Source organism: Acipenser ruthenus, chromosome 34, assembly GCF_902713425.1.
Source record: "Acipenser ruthenus chromosome 34, fAciRut3.2 maternal haplotype, whole genome shotgun sequence".
NCBI classification, from domain to species: Eukaryota; Metazoa; Chordata; class Actinopteri; order Acipenseriformes; family Acipenseridae; genus Acipenser; species Acipenser ruthenus.
Window position 1 is genome coordinate 12011089 of NC_081222.1, and position 16165 is coordinate 12027253.

Sequence of the window (16165 nt, forward strand, 5' to 3'; positions counted from 1 at the left end):
AAGTGCGTTCGAAGCGGACTCTGGGAGTTGCAGTTTTATTCAGAAACGTGTAGTCCGCGATTAAAACATTGGTACGGCATGGTATGTTGTGTATACCAAAATATCTGTTATAAAACAATTATTAGAAACCGCAGGTCCTTGTGAAATGTATATGCATAGCTTGCTAAACATAAATGAAGTCAAAGCGCGGGGAATCGTTTGCATTCCTCTGCTTTGAAGCACAACCCCCGCGTCCCGCAGGGAGATTGGGACCAGACCCTGCATGAGGGTGCGAGGAGGGGGGCAGAGACAGCGTGAACTGGCCCGGCTGCAGCGGGCCGACCCGTCTGCACATCGGCGTACAGCCGAAAGTTTTGCATCTCCCGATAGGATGAACTAATTTTGCTTCATAAAGTCGAACCTGCTGCATCATGTTACGTTAACACAACACATTGAATTGCATACCGCTTTGTCGTTTCCCTATATCTTAAAAGAAAAATGGACATGAATTTATAAAATGCGACATTTTGAAATCTAACATGAAATACTTTACTTCTATTATGGCTTCCGGTAGACTTTTGCGATATTTCTTTGATTACATGATGTTAAATAAAAGATATATATATATATATATATATATATATATATATATATATATATATATATATATATATATATATATATATATTTATATATATATACACAAATACATGTTGTTTTTGAATATTGCTAACCTTAAATTCCTATATCGTTGGGACAAAGTTTGACCTTTGGAAATAAACAAACTGGACAACCTAAAAGGTCTGTTTGCTGACGATGTCGAAATTCTACTTCCGGTTTTTGGTAGTACAGGCAGGAAGGTAGATAGTATACGTTACCTGGTGTTTTGTTCAAAAACGAATTAAATTAAATATGCACTCACATTAATTTTCACTAAGGGGCTCTGAATGTAGTTTATCCACGGGGGATACGCTCACAAAACCAACGCGGGAACCATTTATAATTTGCTTTAGTAGTCCGAAATACTAAAAGACGTAAACAGTTTGTTTTTCCTATGGGCATTGTAACGGCGGTTTTAGCAATAATTAGTTATGTTACTGATTGAACTTGTACAGCTGGTTATAACTTTCAACGTGAAAAAATGAAACAGTAAAAAAAGTCTTTTTTTTTAAATAAATAAAGGCATGTTGTGATATGTTACGCATTGCCTTCCTGTATATAAACCTTCTGAATGTGTAATATAAAACCAGTCTCCGGATCTAGATGTAATGAATACGGAGCTTGGACGCTAATTCAGTCGACGGTTACTTTTCATTAACGCAACAATAACTTTATAAGAAACAAGGACCAGGGGTCACAAATGGAGATTAGATAAAGGGGCATTCAGAACAGAAAATAGGAGGCACTTTTTTACACAGAGAATTGTGAGGGTCTGGAACCAACTCCCCAATAATGTTGTTGAAGCTGACACCCTGGGATCCTTCAAGAAGCTGCTTGATGAGATTCTGGGATCAATAAGCTACTAACAACCAAACGAGCAAGATGGGCTGAATGGCCTCCTCTCGTTTGTAAACTTTCTTATGTTCTTATGTCTTGCCCCAGTTCTAACGCAATTAAATCATTAAGTTTACCTTAACAAAAGTGCGCCTGGGTTTAATCAGTTTCATTGGATGTGGTACATTATTTCCACTTTGATTTGATTCTTTTTTTTAATTAAAACTATATATATATATATATATATATATATATATATATATATATATATATATATATATATATAATGTATTACCAACAATTAATAACATAGCAAAACAGCGAGGCAAGTGATTAAAAAGACATTTAAAAAAAAAGGGGGGGGGGGGGGGACGCTTTTGTTTTCTTAAAAAAAACATGAAAAAAACGTGTTCAGACACTAAGGGTTGGTCTTGTGTAACTAAATCAAAGCAAATCTCGCTTCCTCAGCAGAATGCTTTACCTTGACCTTTTGGCCTTTGTCTCCAGCCTCGCCCCCCCCCCCCCCCCTTTTTCTTAAATATCTGCATCGCTGGGGCGTTTTGTTTTTTTGCAAGGATTGATTATCCAATAGGGGGACTGATCAGGAGGAGCCGGCGTGATCAGCTACCTGAGCAGAAGCTTTATCAGAGTCATTTTAAACGCACGTTCCAGTTTTGGAAGTGGAGGAAGAACCGGTGATAAAGAACGAGTCGTTTTAAAAAAAAAATAGAAAAAACATCGCTTTTAGTTACCTTTCGCTTTATTTTAACGATAACAAAACAAGACGCTGTAACCTTTTTTTAAACATGTAGGTACACTTTTAGCGTTTGCATTGTTGTTGTTTTAGTGTTAATGCGTTTTTTTTTTTTTTTATCTGTGAGTTTAAACTGTTTGAAAACTTTTAAAAATATATTGACTATCGTCGTTCGGTTAGCTGTTTGAAATTTTCGTTTATTTAAAAAAAAAAAAAAAAACATAGTCCGTCAGTTTAGGATCTATCCACGCGTGGGGCTGAAAACGCGTGTTTGTGTGTGTTTTAGGTTTCTCTCCTCTCTCGAAATGATAACGTTTAAAACGTACCCTTATCCGCAGCAAATCGGCCGGGGTTTAATCAAATAGCAGTTGCAGATATTTTAAAGTTTTCCGACCGTTCCAAAGTTTGTGAGACTTTTAACTAAACACTAAGCGCAAAAAAAACCACACGAGCCCCCCGGAGGCGCCTGAGCGGAGACTGGACTGCTGACCCGAAGCGACCCGGCGGACTGCGCCTCTTTACACAGACCCGTCCACTCTCATTCGAGGTAAACGCATGTCCACCCATTACACATTCAAACTACCTTTGCTTTAACGGTGTAGTTTCCTACTGTAAATATTCTGGGATATGCAGTCTATATCTGTCAACTATCAATACTTGCCCGCTTTTAATGGTTTCATATTTAAAAAATGGTCCATTATCTCTGATACAAATGTCATTAATTCCCTGAACTAGTGCAGCGTGAATATACACGTGTTTTTGGATCAATATTACGTGTCCCGAAGCTATAAATGCTGCTTCAAGTCAACGCAACGTTTCCTTTTTGTAATTAACCTTTAAAACACCAGGCGTACCAATACTGGAGACCATTGCCCTAACAAAAACAAAAAAATGACACGCCAGCGTGCAGTTTGGGGAGGTTTGCGTTAAACCCGCTGATAACCGCACTGTAGCCTGTATCACGAGGTCAAGGAGTACGATTTGCATGCTGTAAATAATACTTCACTCGACAGTGTTAGATAGATTTTAACCAAATGTGCTCCAGGCCCAAGATGTGACCCTGATTTAGTGTTTTTGTGTGATGGAAATAAGACTCCCATTGCATAGCAGTTTGATCCCTTCCTGGTTTTACTGTGAGTTTAATAAGACACACCTGGGCTTGTTACCTGTACAGTGCGGCTAATCAAGCTCCTAGTAAAACCTGGAATGGGTGAAACTGCTGTGCAACAGGAGTCTTATTTCCATCCCTGTGCTGTGTTTGTGATGGTGGTAGCCCTGGCGCTGTAATAGTTAAAGCTGTAGCTGTTTCTAAAGATAGCAGTTCTGTTATGAGGCACTGTCTCTTTAAATAGAATTGAGGTTTCAAAATAGTTTGCATTCCACTGCCAGCGGAACAGAGCTGTGAATAGTTTCCACACGCCCGTGTCATAGTCATGGCAACTTTTATTCATGCAGCCGACACTGAAATATTGGAGATTTTAAAACGTTGGCTGCCGCTGCGCACAGCATTATGGGTAGAGCGATGCTGTCATGTCACGATAGGCATTGCTGTAAGCAGGCAGAATCGCAACATGTCTCGCGAGACGCGGTTTGTGATTTCTGCACAGATTCAGTGAAATGGGGAGAGGATGTATACATGCCAGCTATAAAAACACTTCCTCTTCAGTCAAGCACCGTTGGGTTAACTACATGAGCTGTGTCGTGCTTTTGGTGTGAAGACAGAAACGATGCAGACCTCTCTTACGATATAAGAACATGAGAAAGTTTACAAACGAGAGGAGGCCATTCAGCCCATCTTGCTCGTTTGGTTGTTAGTAGCTTATTGATCCCAGAATCTCATCAAGCAGCTTCTTGAAGGATCCCAGGGTGTCAGCTTCAACAACATTACTGGGGAGTTGGTTCCAGACGCTCACAATTCTCTGTGTAAAAAAGTGCCTCCTATTTTCTGTTCTGAATGCCCCTTTATCTAATCTCCATTCGTGACCCCTGGTCCTTGTTTCTTTTTTCAGGTCGAAAAAGTCCCCTGGGTCGACATTGTCTATACCTTTTAGGATTTTGAATGTTTGAATCGGATCACCTTCTCTGTTCAAGACTGAATAGATTCAATTCTTTTAGCCTGTCTGCATACGACATGCCTTTTAAACCCAGGATAATTCTGGTTGCTCTTTGCACTCTTTTTAGAGCAGCGATATCCTTTTTGTAACGAGGTGACCAGAACTGAACACAATGTTCTAGATGAGGTCTTATTAATGCATTGTAAAGTTTTAACATTACGTGATCTGTCATTGTATAGAAAGTCTCAAGGTTCAATATGAGGAGTACAAGCACTTAGAAATATTTCAGCACATCTTATGCTTGTTTTGTAGGAAGTCCCAAGCCTTCATTTTTTGTGACTTTTACCATTTTTTAGTTTTTAGTTTGTCAGGCATTTTACTATCAACATTTACACAGGAGGCTGTGTGGTCCAGTGGTTAAAGAAAAGGGCTTGTAACCAGGAGGTCCCCGGTTCAAATCCCACCTCAGCCACTGACTCATTGTGTGACCCTGAGCAAGTCACTTAACCTCCTTGTGCTCCGTCTTTCGGGTGAGACGTAGTTGTAAGTGACTCTGCAGCTGATGCATAGTTCACACACCCTAGTCTCTGTAAGTCACCTTGGATAAAGGTGTCTGCTAAATAAACTAATAATAATAATAATAATAATAATAATAATAATAATAATAATACTGTGAAAGCCGTACATGCATAAAGAAAACACTTCTCTCATCATACGTTTGAGAATCAGCCCTCAAAACTTTCCTTTCCACTAAGCAGTGTGTCAGTGAGGTACGTTTTTTACATAGGAGGACACAAAGCAGTTTCTTCATGTATTCTTTCATACATTCATGCAGCAGGGGGTGTCAAAGTTCAACTACGCAGCCATTATTTTTTTATTATTATTATTATTTATTTCTTAGCAGACGCCCTTATCCAGGGCGACTTACAATCGTAAGCAAAAACATTTCAAGCGTTACAATACAAGTAATACAATAAGAGCAAGAAATACAATAACTTTTGTTCAAGTAAAGTACAAGTTTGACAAACCACAATTCAATAATACAGCAGGTAATAGTGATAGTTACATCAGGATATGATTAAATACAAAGTACTACAGGTTAAACACTTGGCAGATTACAGTATTCTGAAGTACAGGATTAAATGCAGCCATTAGAGGAGTAGTGAAAACAACACAAACGCTAATACTGTTGCATTACGATCGCTTATCTAAAGTGCTGTTCTTGCGATCTTGACCCTATAGAACACAGGGTTATCGCCACGGTGACCCAACGGAACCCTGTTTCAACCTTTTGGGTCGAGTGGTCAGTGTTTCAGAAGTACAGGTGTGCTTTAACACACTCGCACCCCGTGCCTGGGAACTGCTTCCTACGATGATCTTGCTGGGAATCCACATGCATTTTCCAGACGTCTCTCAAACTCCTCGTGTCTGGTGTAGAGAGGAGCAGACGGGGTTAGTGTGGCCTGTGGGAATGGTTGACTTTACTGCTGGTAGACAGTATTGCTCATGGGTCTGTGAGGTTTAGTCAGAGGGGGGAGGAGGGGGGAGGGTATTAAGAGCTTTGGGGGAAGTAAGTCACTTTCTGGTACATTTTTAAACAGTAATGCTTTGTTTAAATTGGACTATTATTATTATTATTATTATTATTATTATTATTATTATTTATTTCTTAGCAGACGCCCTTATCCAGGGCGACTTACAATTGTTACAAGATATCACATTATACATTATTTCACATTATACAGATATCACATTATTTTTACATACAATTACCCATTTATACAGTTGGGTTTTTACTGGAGCAATCTAGGTAAAGCACCTTGCTCAAGGGTACAACAGCAGTGTCCCCCACCTGGGATTGAACCCACAACCCTCCGGTCAAGAGTCCAGAGCCCTAACCACTACTCCACACTGCTGCCCTATGTCAGAATCCTCTTTATTAAGGCTACAGCAACTCTGTTTATAAAAAGAAAAATTCTTATTTAAAAACTAGGGAGGCAGATGAGGATGATGATGAGAATAATGATGAGGAGGAGGATGAGAATGATGATGATAAGGATGATGATGAGGATAATGAGAAGGAGGTACATTTGGAGTAAGACTGTGAAGAGGTTTAACTGTACCTGGCTACAATACATTTGCTAAGCAGCTGTCCTTGACTGAAGGTTGAAGTCAGTGTGGGAGTCCACTTTAATTTCACTTTTGTTCTTGGATTTGCAGGTGCATTTAAGTTTACTGCCTGAAGCGTTACTGATGAAACACGGCCAATTTTTTTTTTTTTTTGTTCTCCCTCAAAACAAAAAAAGAAACACACAAACTCCTCCTCAGTAAAAGCAGTCCCGTGCTGATCGCGAGCTTGTTTCACAGCAGCTTGAGTCACCGTCCTGTCTGTTAGACCGCTCGCTCCGCCCAGCTGCCTGGGCTCAACCTTTGACAGAGCCAGTTCTGCTTTTTATCAGATGATAAAGCGCGCTGTGTGCGAGCGAGGGAGCTGTCAACAGGAAGGGCAGGAGGGGGACTTTTTAGAGCAGCAGTAGTGAAAGAACAAACAGGACTGCAGAAGTAAGTTGCTTTTTCATTTAGTCGTTTTTCATTTTGACTTCAGTGTTTTTGCCCAGCTCGCCTTTTCCTGTATCGTGGTAAACGTGAACGATGCATTTGAATGGTCATTTTATTTGAAGCTCTTAGTGAAGGTAATGCGTCCAGCTCTCCTTCCAGATACCTGCGTTGCAAACACGTCAGTTACAGGACAGGTACTCAATGTGTCTGGCTACTGGGAGTTTGAGTTCGAGAAAGGAAAAATGTAGTCCAATTAGGATTACAGGACTACATCCCCCAGAATGCCTCGGGGCCAGGATGGGAAACACCTGTCTCTAATGGAATGAGGGACCCCTGCCTGTGGTTAAGCAGGTTAGAAATACTGACGAGTGTGTGCGTGAAGGGCGAGGCCTGTGTGTTCAGACAGGGAGAAATGCATTGAATACGTCTGTTTGTACAAGGATTGGGTTTTGGTTACTGGTAAATGGCTTAGCCGTCCAGTTTATAGCTACTGGTATTCATAGTGTAGTGATATATATATATATATATATATATATATATATATATATAAATAAAGATTCACTGGAATTTGTTTTAACTCTGTGTAGTCCTTTTTAAACAGAGTCGTCAGGGTTAGATCAAAAGTGTTGTATAGCAGACCCCGATATCGATGTGATCCAGCCTTGAAAACCTCTCTGTCACATTTGTAACAGATGGCTGTAAATGACACTGTTCAATTATTCAAACCCTAGTCCAGGGTGCGGTGTGAGATGCAGACTGTTTTTTTTTCCCCTCACTCCCTCAAGGTCAGAGCGGCCAGCCTCTCTGACCTCTTGACCGTGGTTTGGTCCTATTTAGTTGCCTGACCTCCTGAATTGTCCAGTCAACACTATTCCTTTTGGTATCTCGCACAACAGAGGAGTGCCGTGTGCAGAAGATAAGAAATGTGAAGCAAGCCTTTGCATGCGAAGCGCTTCGGGATTAGAATGAGCAAACGCTCGGGAGCACTTCGTTTCACTAAAGACTGTGTTTTGTAATATTTGCATGTGTGCGTGTGTGCCTGCTGCTTTTATATTGCGAGTGATGTGTAGTAGGACAGGTTTAACTGGATCGCGTGGGGCTCCCTCGTAAACGACATTGAAAAAGCAAGGGCTGGACTCGAATCGCAAAACAAGCATTTCAAAGACCAACGTCTCTCCGTTCAAGAGCAAGCCGTGCAGCCGAGAGGTCAGTACCAGATACCTTTTGAGATACTGCCTTCATATTTGCAGGGTTCTGTACGCATGCTGTATGGAAAACATGTAGATCACAACCCGAACGCCCCGAGTTATTGGCTTAATATTTGGTACGGAGCTGTGTTCTATGATTCTTTTGGTCGAGTGCCGTTACCTGTGGTGTTCTCTATCCAGGGTTGCTTGCACTATTATGTATTATTATTTATTTCTTAGCAGACGCCCTTATCCAGGGCGACTTACAATTGTTACAAGATATCACATTATTCTTTACATACAATTCCCCATTTATACAGTTGGGTTTTTACTGGAGCAATCTAGGTAAAGTACCTTGCTCAAGGGTACAGCAGCAGTGTCCCCCCACCTGGGATTGAACCCACAACCCTCCGGTCAAGAGTCCAGACGCCTAACCCCTACTCCACACTGCTGCCCTACATTAAGGCCTGCAGGTTTCTGAACGTCCGTTTCTCCCAATCAACCCATACGATCTCGTACATGAAACGAGCTGCATGGGGCTGGAATAACTGAAACGGTTCAGGAAACGCTTAAACATCAGGTCCAACCGCAAAACCAGACTGCTTCCTTAAAATGAGACGTTTCCTGCCTCCTGGTTTTACTGCATGCATTGAAACTGCTGCGTGCGTTCTGTCCTGTGCAGAGCACCACAGCTCTTGAGTAATAACAACAAAAACAAGTCATGTGGAGTTTGTTTTCTATAAAGCTAATTCTGCAAGTTAGGGGGTTTAACGAAGTATTTTTATACTATTAAAAATAAATTATAGTGCCCAATTACTTTACCCGTCTGAATTTGTTCCACCAATTTTAGAAGGTCCCATCACATTCCCCACAACCGCTCAGGAGAACTGCAGGTCCGTGGCCGTCCTGCGATCTGACCACCATCCGCCTCTTTACATCCAGGAACTTGGCAAAGGTCCACGAGCTGCAGGCCTCCTAAAGGCCGGCCCTGCAGGTGTCCGCTCTGAGCTCACCGGGCGGCTGGCTGGTAGGGTTCGCTGTAGTGCGATGAGGAGAAACAGACCCTGCCGGTTTTGTTTCCCTAACCCGCGGGAACACCAGAACCAATTTCTTATCCCAGTCTTTATCACAGCAGTGTTTTGTAGTAACAGTTTGTTGTATGTTTGTTCTTTTGAATGTCTTGACAAGGTAAAACTGTAATTTTATTTACCAGCGGCACTAGAACATTCTACATGTGTGGCATTTCAAAAACAAAACAAACGGGCCTGTGTTGGAATAAAGCCTGGGGCTGTAGTGATCCGTCCCTGGGGTTGATCCTGCCCCCAGGAGACAAGGACAATGGCTGCTGTACCAGCGGGGAGGCCCCATTGTTCTTTTGCTGATGGGCAATGCAGATGTGTGAACCTAGGTCTCTGTGTTAATCCACCAGTCACCAACCCGGGAAAGACCAGTAACAAAGCTATGGAATGGGTTACCTAGTCATGTTGCTGAAGGAGACTCTTCTTCACACAGAGAGTGGGGAGGGGATGGAATGGGTTACCTAGTCATGTTGCTGAAGGAGACTCTTCTTCACACAGAGAGTGGTGAGGGGATGGAATGGGTTACCTAGTCATGTTGCTGAAGGAGGCTCTTCTTCACACAGAGAGTGGGGAGGGGATGGAATGGGTTACCTAGTCATGTTGCTGAAGGAGACTCTTCTTCACACAGAGAGTGGTGAGGGGATGGAATGGGTTACCTAGTCATGTTGCTGAAGGAGACTCTTCTTCACACAGAGAGTGGGGAGGGGATGGAATGGGTTACCTAGTCATGTTACTGAAGGAGGCTCTTCTTCACACAGAGAGTGGGGAGGGGATGGAATGGGTTACCTAGTCATGTTGCTGAAGGAGACTCTTCTTCACACAGAGAGTGGTGAGGGGATGGAATGGGTTACCTAGTCATGTTGCTGAAGGAGACTCTTCTTCACACAGAGAGTGGGGAGGGGATGGAATGGGTTACCTAGTCATGTTGCTGAAGGAGACTCTTCTTCACACAGAGTGGGGAGGGGATGGAATGGGATACCTAGTCATGTTGCTGAAGGAGACTCTTCTTCACACAGAGAGTGGGGAGGGGATGGAATGGGTTGCCACGCTCTTTCTCTCCGTCTGTACCACCCATTTGGTGTTTGACCGGAGTGTAACATTTACCAGTTGATCTGGTGTTGGTTCCGAGTCCTCTGACGTGCCGTCTCGTTCTGTCTCCTCAGATGGTGCGCGGGGGGCTCCAGCTTGCTGTGTTGCTGTCGGCACTTCCCATGATGCTCTGCTTCCCTAAACCGTCGCTGGATCTTGACCATCGTAAGTTTGTTTTGTGAGACGCACAGCAAACCTCCAAAGAGACGATCGCATGGAGGTGGAATTAGAACCAGGGTTTTACAGAAGCTCAGAACAGTGGTTTTTCGATACTGGGGGAGTACTGGGAGAAATCACACTGTGTTGGGATCACGATGTGAAAGTAGTTTACTTCCTTTTCTTAGAAATATAGTTCAATACCATTAATTACATATTTAACATCACATACACCTTGAACACACAGGTGTATTGTATTCTAGTATGTTTGTTTTCTGTATAAATTAACTAATAATTCATAATCTGTACCCCAGTTCATTATAATTGGCATTTGTAGAATTCATAACCAGTGATTAGACAAATACATGATTGAGCTATATTATTATTTGTTTATTTAGCAGACGCCTTTATCCAAGGCGACTTACAGAGACTAGGGTGTGTGAACTATGCATCAGCTGCAGAGTCACTTACAACTACGTCTCACCCGAAAGACGGAGCACAAGGAGGTTAAGCGACTTGCTCAGGGTCACACAATGAGTCAGTGGCTGAGGTGGGATTTGAACCGGGGACCTCCTGGTTACAAGCCCTTTTCTTTAACCACTGGACCACACAGCCTCATATATAGTGTTGGTCGTGCTGCAAGGCGAGGGGTACAGTGTGTGTGAATCACGTCTATGTTTGGCAGCAGTTGGTCCATCGCTCTGCGCTGCAGGGCTCTCCTCGCCTCTCTGATCCGGTTTAGTGACGGCCCGTTCCTTCTCTCAGGTAACAGGTCCTCTATCCGGTTTCTAGCGCTGGGGGACTGGGGGGGGCTCCCGTACCCCCCATACCTCACGCCCATCGAAAAGGCGACGGCCCGGGAGATGGGCAGGGTGGCAGAGTCCATGGGGGCCGACTTCGTCTTGGCTCTTGGAGACAACTTCTACTACAGCGGCGTGCACAGCGCTCACGACAAGAGGTTCAAGGTGAGGAGCCCCCGTCTGGCGGGGCTTGAATCCCTCCCCCTGCACGCAGTCCTGGCCTTCAGATCCACCTTCACTTCAGAAAGGGGGCTTGATGTTAAACTGTTCCTCCTGTTAGTAAACCTACAGGCGTTGCTCATTTGATGCTGCGATGAGAGGCGAGATCGAGTCATTCAGAGCAGATTGAGCTGATTTGTTCAAACGCATGGCAGCTGGTTGGTAAAATAGCGTTCTGAACCCAGGGCTGGGTGCAGGGCTGGTGCCAGTTTCAAGCCCTGTGTTTCTATAGTGGTTCAGGAATTATCAAGCGGTCCCAGCTATAGATATTATCATGATCACTAGTTGTGTCTTTTACATAATTCTAGAAAATACCAACTAATTTATTATTATTATTATTATTATTATTATTATTATTATTATTATTATTATTATTATTTATTTCTTTCTTAGCAGACACCCTTATCCAGGGCGACTTACAATTGTTTCAAGATATCACATTATTTTTTACATATAATTACCCATTTATACAGTTGGGTTTTTACTGGAGCAATCTAGGTAAAGCACCTTGCTCAAGGGTACAGCAGCAGTGTCCCCCCACCTGGGATTGAACCCACGACCCTCCGGTCAAGAGTCCAGAGCCCTAACCACTACTCCACACTGCTGCCCCGATGTTTATTGCCATCACATGAAGACCTCGGTCTTTGTTGGACTCTCTCCAGGGCCACAATGTCCCTTTGTTGTCGTGGGGACCCGAACTGGACACACCATGCAGTCTCACATAATACAACCTCATCCTCGCCTCCTCAAACTCCTACTTTTGTCATTATACCCAAGCATTATTATTTTTTGTGCCGCTGCTCAGATTGATGTTAGTTTTATTTTTGTGTGTGTGTGTGTGATGTGGGACAGTGCTTTGTACTGTTTTGGAAAACCCCGCTGCTTCACAAATTTGCCAGATCTTCTCATTTCTCTTGCACTTCCCCCATTGTGGTATAAACACCATGACTGCGTGTTTGTGTGTTGGAATAGATGCTGGAAAATGAACTGTCAGGTTATGTGACGTCCTGACTGATCACTAATGGTTGTCATGGAGATTACCGGAATACAACTCAAAGTTCCGTCCGTTTCGATAAGGGTGTTTTTTTGTATTGTTTCAAAGCACTTTCCCTGGTTTAAAGAAAAAAGTAAATTGAAATAACTCTGAGCACTCAAAGTACTTTTTATGATTAGAAATATCCAAACCAGGTAAAAGGATAGTGTGAAATGAGATGTCTGCTCCCTGTGCTGACCCTGCGTGCGTGTCTGTCCTGCTAGGAGACGTTTGAGCACGTCTTCACTGCAGACTCTCTGGAGGACCTGCCCTGGTACGTCCTGGCTGGAAACCACGACCACTCGGGGAATGTGTCGGCTCAGATCGCATACAGCAAGCTGTCAAAGAGATGGTGAGACCTGACGCACGCACGCACGCACGTACGCACGCACGCACGCACGCACGTACGCACGCACGCACGCACGCACGTACGCACGCACGCACGCACGCACACACACACACACACTCGCACACTGCACATCTTACAGCAAACTGTCCAAGAGATGGTGAGACCTGACACGCACACACACACTGCACATTTACTGTACCTTTTAAAAAAGGGCACCTAGAAACCAAATCTAAACGGAAGAGCACAGTAGATAATTCTGATGTTTTCATGAGTGTCCCTGGTTAGTTAGCTACAAGAGCCCCCAGAATATGGCCCCTGGCTGATCAATTGAGCAATGAATATTTCGTTTGAGGCGTGCAAACTAAAAGCCACAGTGATCACTAACTGCGTGATCGTCCCGCCTGTGTTTATTTTGTGTGCTGTGCAGTAATAGGAGCAGCAGCCCTAGTCGCACCACGCTCTTTGAGTAGTGACGCAGGCGAGCGAGTCCTTATCGGTGGATGCTGCTGTTTCTACAGGAACTTCCCCAGCTATTTCTACGACCTTCACTTCAGAGTGCCGGGCTCCAACGCCACCCTGACCGTCCTCATGCTGGACACCGTCCTGCTGTGCGGAAACTCGGACGACTTCTCCGACGAGAGGCCCCGGGGCCCCCTGAGCGAGTCCGGCGCGTCCCTTCAGCTCCAGTGGCTCTCGGAGCAGCTCGAGGGCTCCCGCGCCGACTTCCTGCTGGTGGCCGGTCACTACCCTGTGTGGTCAGTGGCCGAGCACGGCCCCACCCACTGCCTGCTGGACAAACTGAGGCCCCTGCTCTTGAAACACAAGGTCACGGCCTACCTGTGCGGCCACGACCACAACCTGCAGGTAAGTTAGGGAGGCTAAACCCCTCGTCGAGCGACGGAGACCCCTACAGGGAGCTCAGAGCAGACCAGGCTGGCCTTTAACCTCCCAGAAGCTGGAAGCTTGCTGCTGTAGAGCTCCTGGGCGTGGGATCGGAGGTCTCCCGCTTTTGTGGGGAGTCGCTGCGGTGAGGGAACGAAATTGACCATTCTAAATTAGGGGGGGTGAAAAAAAAAGAGGGGGGGGGGGTAAAATAATTATACTTAAATCTCCAGATGTCATCTTGAATGGTGCAGCACAGTATACAGTGTTCCAGCTAGTTCAAATGTCTAGTTTCCTCTGCATGATATCTGTTTGTACAAACTAATGCATCACAGGGTTGTTTTTGCCCCCAGATCTGAGCAGCGTTTTCATTTGATGTACGAACGTTTGCCCCAGCGCTGGAATAGGCTGGAGGATTCCGATTTTAAAATCTTGAGATTTTTTTTGAATCCCGCAGTGGCTGAAGCGTGTGCCTGTCTTCTCCTCCCTGCAGTATATTCAGGAGTCTGGGGTCGGCTACGTGGTCAGTGGAGCTGGGAACTTCTTGGAACACTCCCTGAAGCACAAGGGTGACATTCCGGAAGACTCCCTCAAGTTCTTCTACGCCGAACACTCCTCGCTGGGGGGCTTCGCCCACGTGGAGGTCACCCGACAGGAAATGGCCGTGACCTTCATCACAGCCATGGGGAAATCCCTGTACCGCACCACGCTGCCTCGCCGCAGCGCCCCCTAGAGCAAGGAGGAGCACACTGTCCGGAATGACATGATGACCCCTCTAAAATTTTATATGTAGCTTTACAATTTTTAATGTTGATTCTATTTCTGTTCGTCCAGAGTTGTGTTGTACCTGTATTGGGTCAGTTTTCACCCAATAGATGTCTCTAAACTGGTCTAAAAAAATCATCCTTGCACAAACTCCAATTCTTTTACTTGCAGGACAAATATCAGAAATGCTAAAAGAAATATTTTGACCGGATTTCTTCAATGACCAAACATTAAGTGTTTTTTTGGGGAGGGGTGGGGAACCCTGTGCAGTAAACAATATAGTTTCTTGTTCAGTTCTACAGAACTGAATATAGTGGTGCTGGCATGTTAGCAGTTCTTTCACTAGACCTGCTAGAGACAGGAGTTGAGGGTAAGAGTGGAACACTTTTGCCCCGAGGGGTGACGGTGGGCAGTAATGGGTTTTATCTAGCCAAGGAGGAACTCTTCCACTGTAAGGTCAAAGCTGCGGTCGCTATCTGTTTTGACTGCTGACTGCTAGAGTGATTATGGGCTGGTTTGTGGTCAGTAGCACAACTATTGTTGGTCACATGACTCCGTAGTAGCCAATGGGGTTGCGAAGGTCTGCTAGTTGACGTCTATAGATGAAAAATGAACCGTACGGAAATCAGCGTTTCTGTTTTGTTTTTTACTTCCTTTTGTATTGTGCAGGATTTCATGTTTTCAGAGACACTGGAAGAAGCAAATTTTCACAAGCTTTGAATTAATCAAGTTATAAAATCAGTGACCTGTTTTACACTGTATAACTAGATGAATACCTACATATATATATGGTAAAGTTAAATCTATCCCAGCACACTGTTAATTTAGTAGAAAAGGCTCATTTTAATCCCACAAAAGATACATAGTTTTATTTTCTATGAAGATGGCAGAGCCTGCAAGTCCTCCAGTCCTCCCTTTTCAATAGGGGGTGCTGTGAGAAACCACCGACGGGGAAGTCTGCCTTTTAAGATATTTATCCTAACATTTTAAATCTGATAAACTACTTGCTGTAATCCTATTTTGCATGTTTATTGTTTTCAAAGGGTTGAATTAAAAGTATATATAACACAATTTAACAATTCTGTGCATGTTGCATGTTTTTTAAAAGGGCTGAATATATACCGAGCAGCAAAAGAAACGTATCACTTACTAGATGTGATTGAAAAATGACAAACTGTTTTCGAGCAGGTGCAGTGATTTTTTATCATGCTCATTAACAATTGACATCACAAAGATGCTGCAGAATGATGTGTCGATCTCGGGCAGGTGTTGTGACTCTTGAGTCTCCCAGTTGGTGGCGCTGTCATTGACAGAGTGTGTCTGGTTATACCGTCTCGCCAGGTTTGAAATCACTGGCTGTGAGCACCCAAGACGGCGAGCCACAGCACGCTGCCCTCGTCCAGCCTCCAACATGCCGATCGCGTGAAGGCGCTGCTCTCTCGACAGCCGTGGCATACTGTTTTTGTTTTTTTTCTTGTAATTCAACAGCTGAAATCACTCCCATATCCAGTGTCCAATCAACTGTCTCACTAATCAGGTGATTAAGTGCATATGCTTCAGTCACTCAAGCGTGTCATGGTCAAGGATGAATGATAGAGTGATTACAAAGAAACCAAAAACGTTTAGTCAATATCCTTCATTTAAATACCTTATTATTTTTTTTAAAATAAATACGTTGTAAGAGTGATAAGTTTCTTTTGATGCGTGGTATATTTCTATTGGTACAAAAAAATAACGTTACAGGTGTCAGGTTCTAGGAATGGACG

At 43.8% G+C, this 16165-nt stretch overlaps 2 protein-coding genes across 5 annotated transcripts in view; both read left to right on the forward strand.

Moving 5' to 3' along the window:
- Window positions 1-12480, forward strand: part of LOC131705011 (Kruppel-like factor 1) — a 134922-nt gene extending 122442 nt beyond the window's left edge. Inside the window, exon 4 of the mRNA XM_059006887.1 lies at window positions 11869-12480. The gene's annotated coding sequence lies outside the window, so the exon portion shown is untranslated. The remainder of the gene's footprint in view (window positions 1-11868) is intronic.
- On the forward strand, window positions 2038-15478 carry LOC117409816 (tartrate-resistant acid phosphatase type 5). Of its 4 annotated transcripts, none has more exons than XM_059006888.1 (6): window positions 2038-2281; window positions 10270-10360; window positions 11117-11316; window positions 12628-12755; window positions 13271-13616; window positions 14128-15478. In XM_059006888.1, exons 2-6 carry the CDS (start codon window positions 10270-10272, stop codon window positions 14365-14367), a joined length of 1005 nt encoding a protein of 334 aa, XP_058862871.1. In that variant the 5' UTR covers window positions 2038-2281; the 3' UTR covers window positions 14368-15478. The 4 variants fall into 4 exon arrangements, with proteins under 4 accessions (XP_058862871.1, XP_034766431.2, XP_034766428.2 ...); XM_034910540.2 differs by lacking the exon at window positions 2038-2281 and adding an exon at window positions 2293-2774; XM_034910537.2 differs by lacking the exon at window positions 2038-2281 and adding an exon at window positions 6702-6843.
- Window positions 15479-16165: the final 687 nt, after the last annotated feature.

Bases quoted from the DNA above. Each gene is read 5' to 3' on its own strand.
- LOC117409816 (XM_059006888.1), top strand. From the start codon at position 10,270: ATGGTGCGCGGGGGGCTCCAGCTTGCTGTGTTGCTGTCGGCACTTCCC. The intron at 10,361-11,116 runs GTAAGTTTGTTT...TCCTTCTCTCAG, and splicing joins GTCGCTGGATCTTGACCATC to GTAACAGGTCCTCTATCCGG. The intron at 12,756-13,270 runs GTGAGACCTGAC...CTGTTTCTACAG, and splicing joins AGCAAGCTGTCAAAGAGATG to GAACTTCCCCAGCTATTTCT.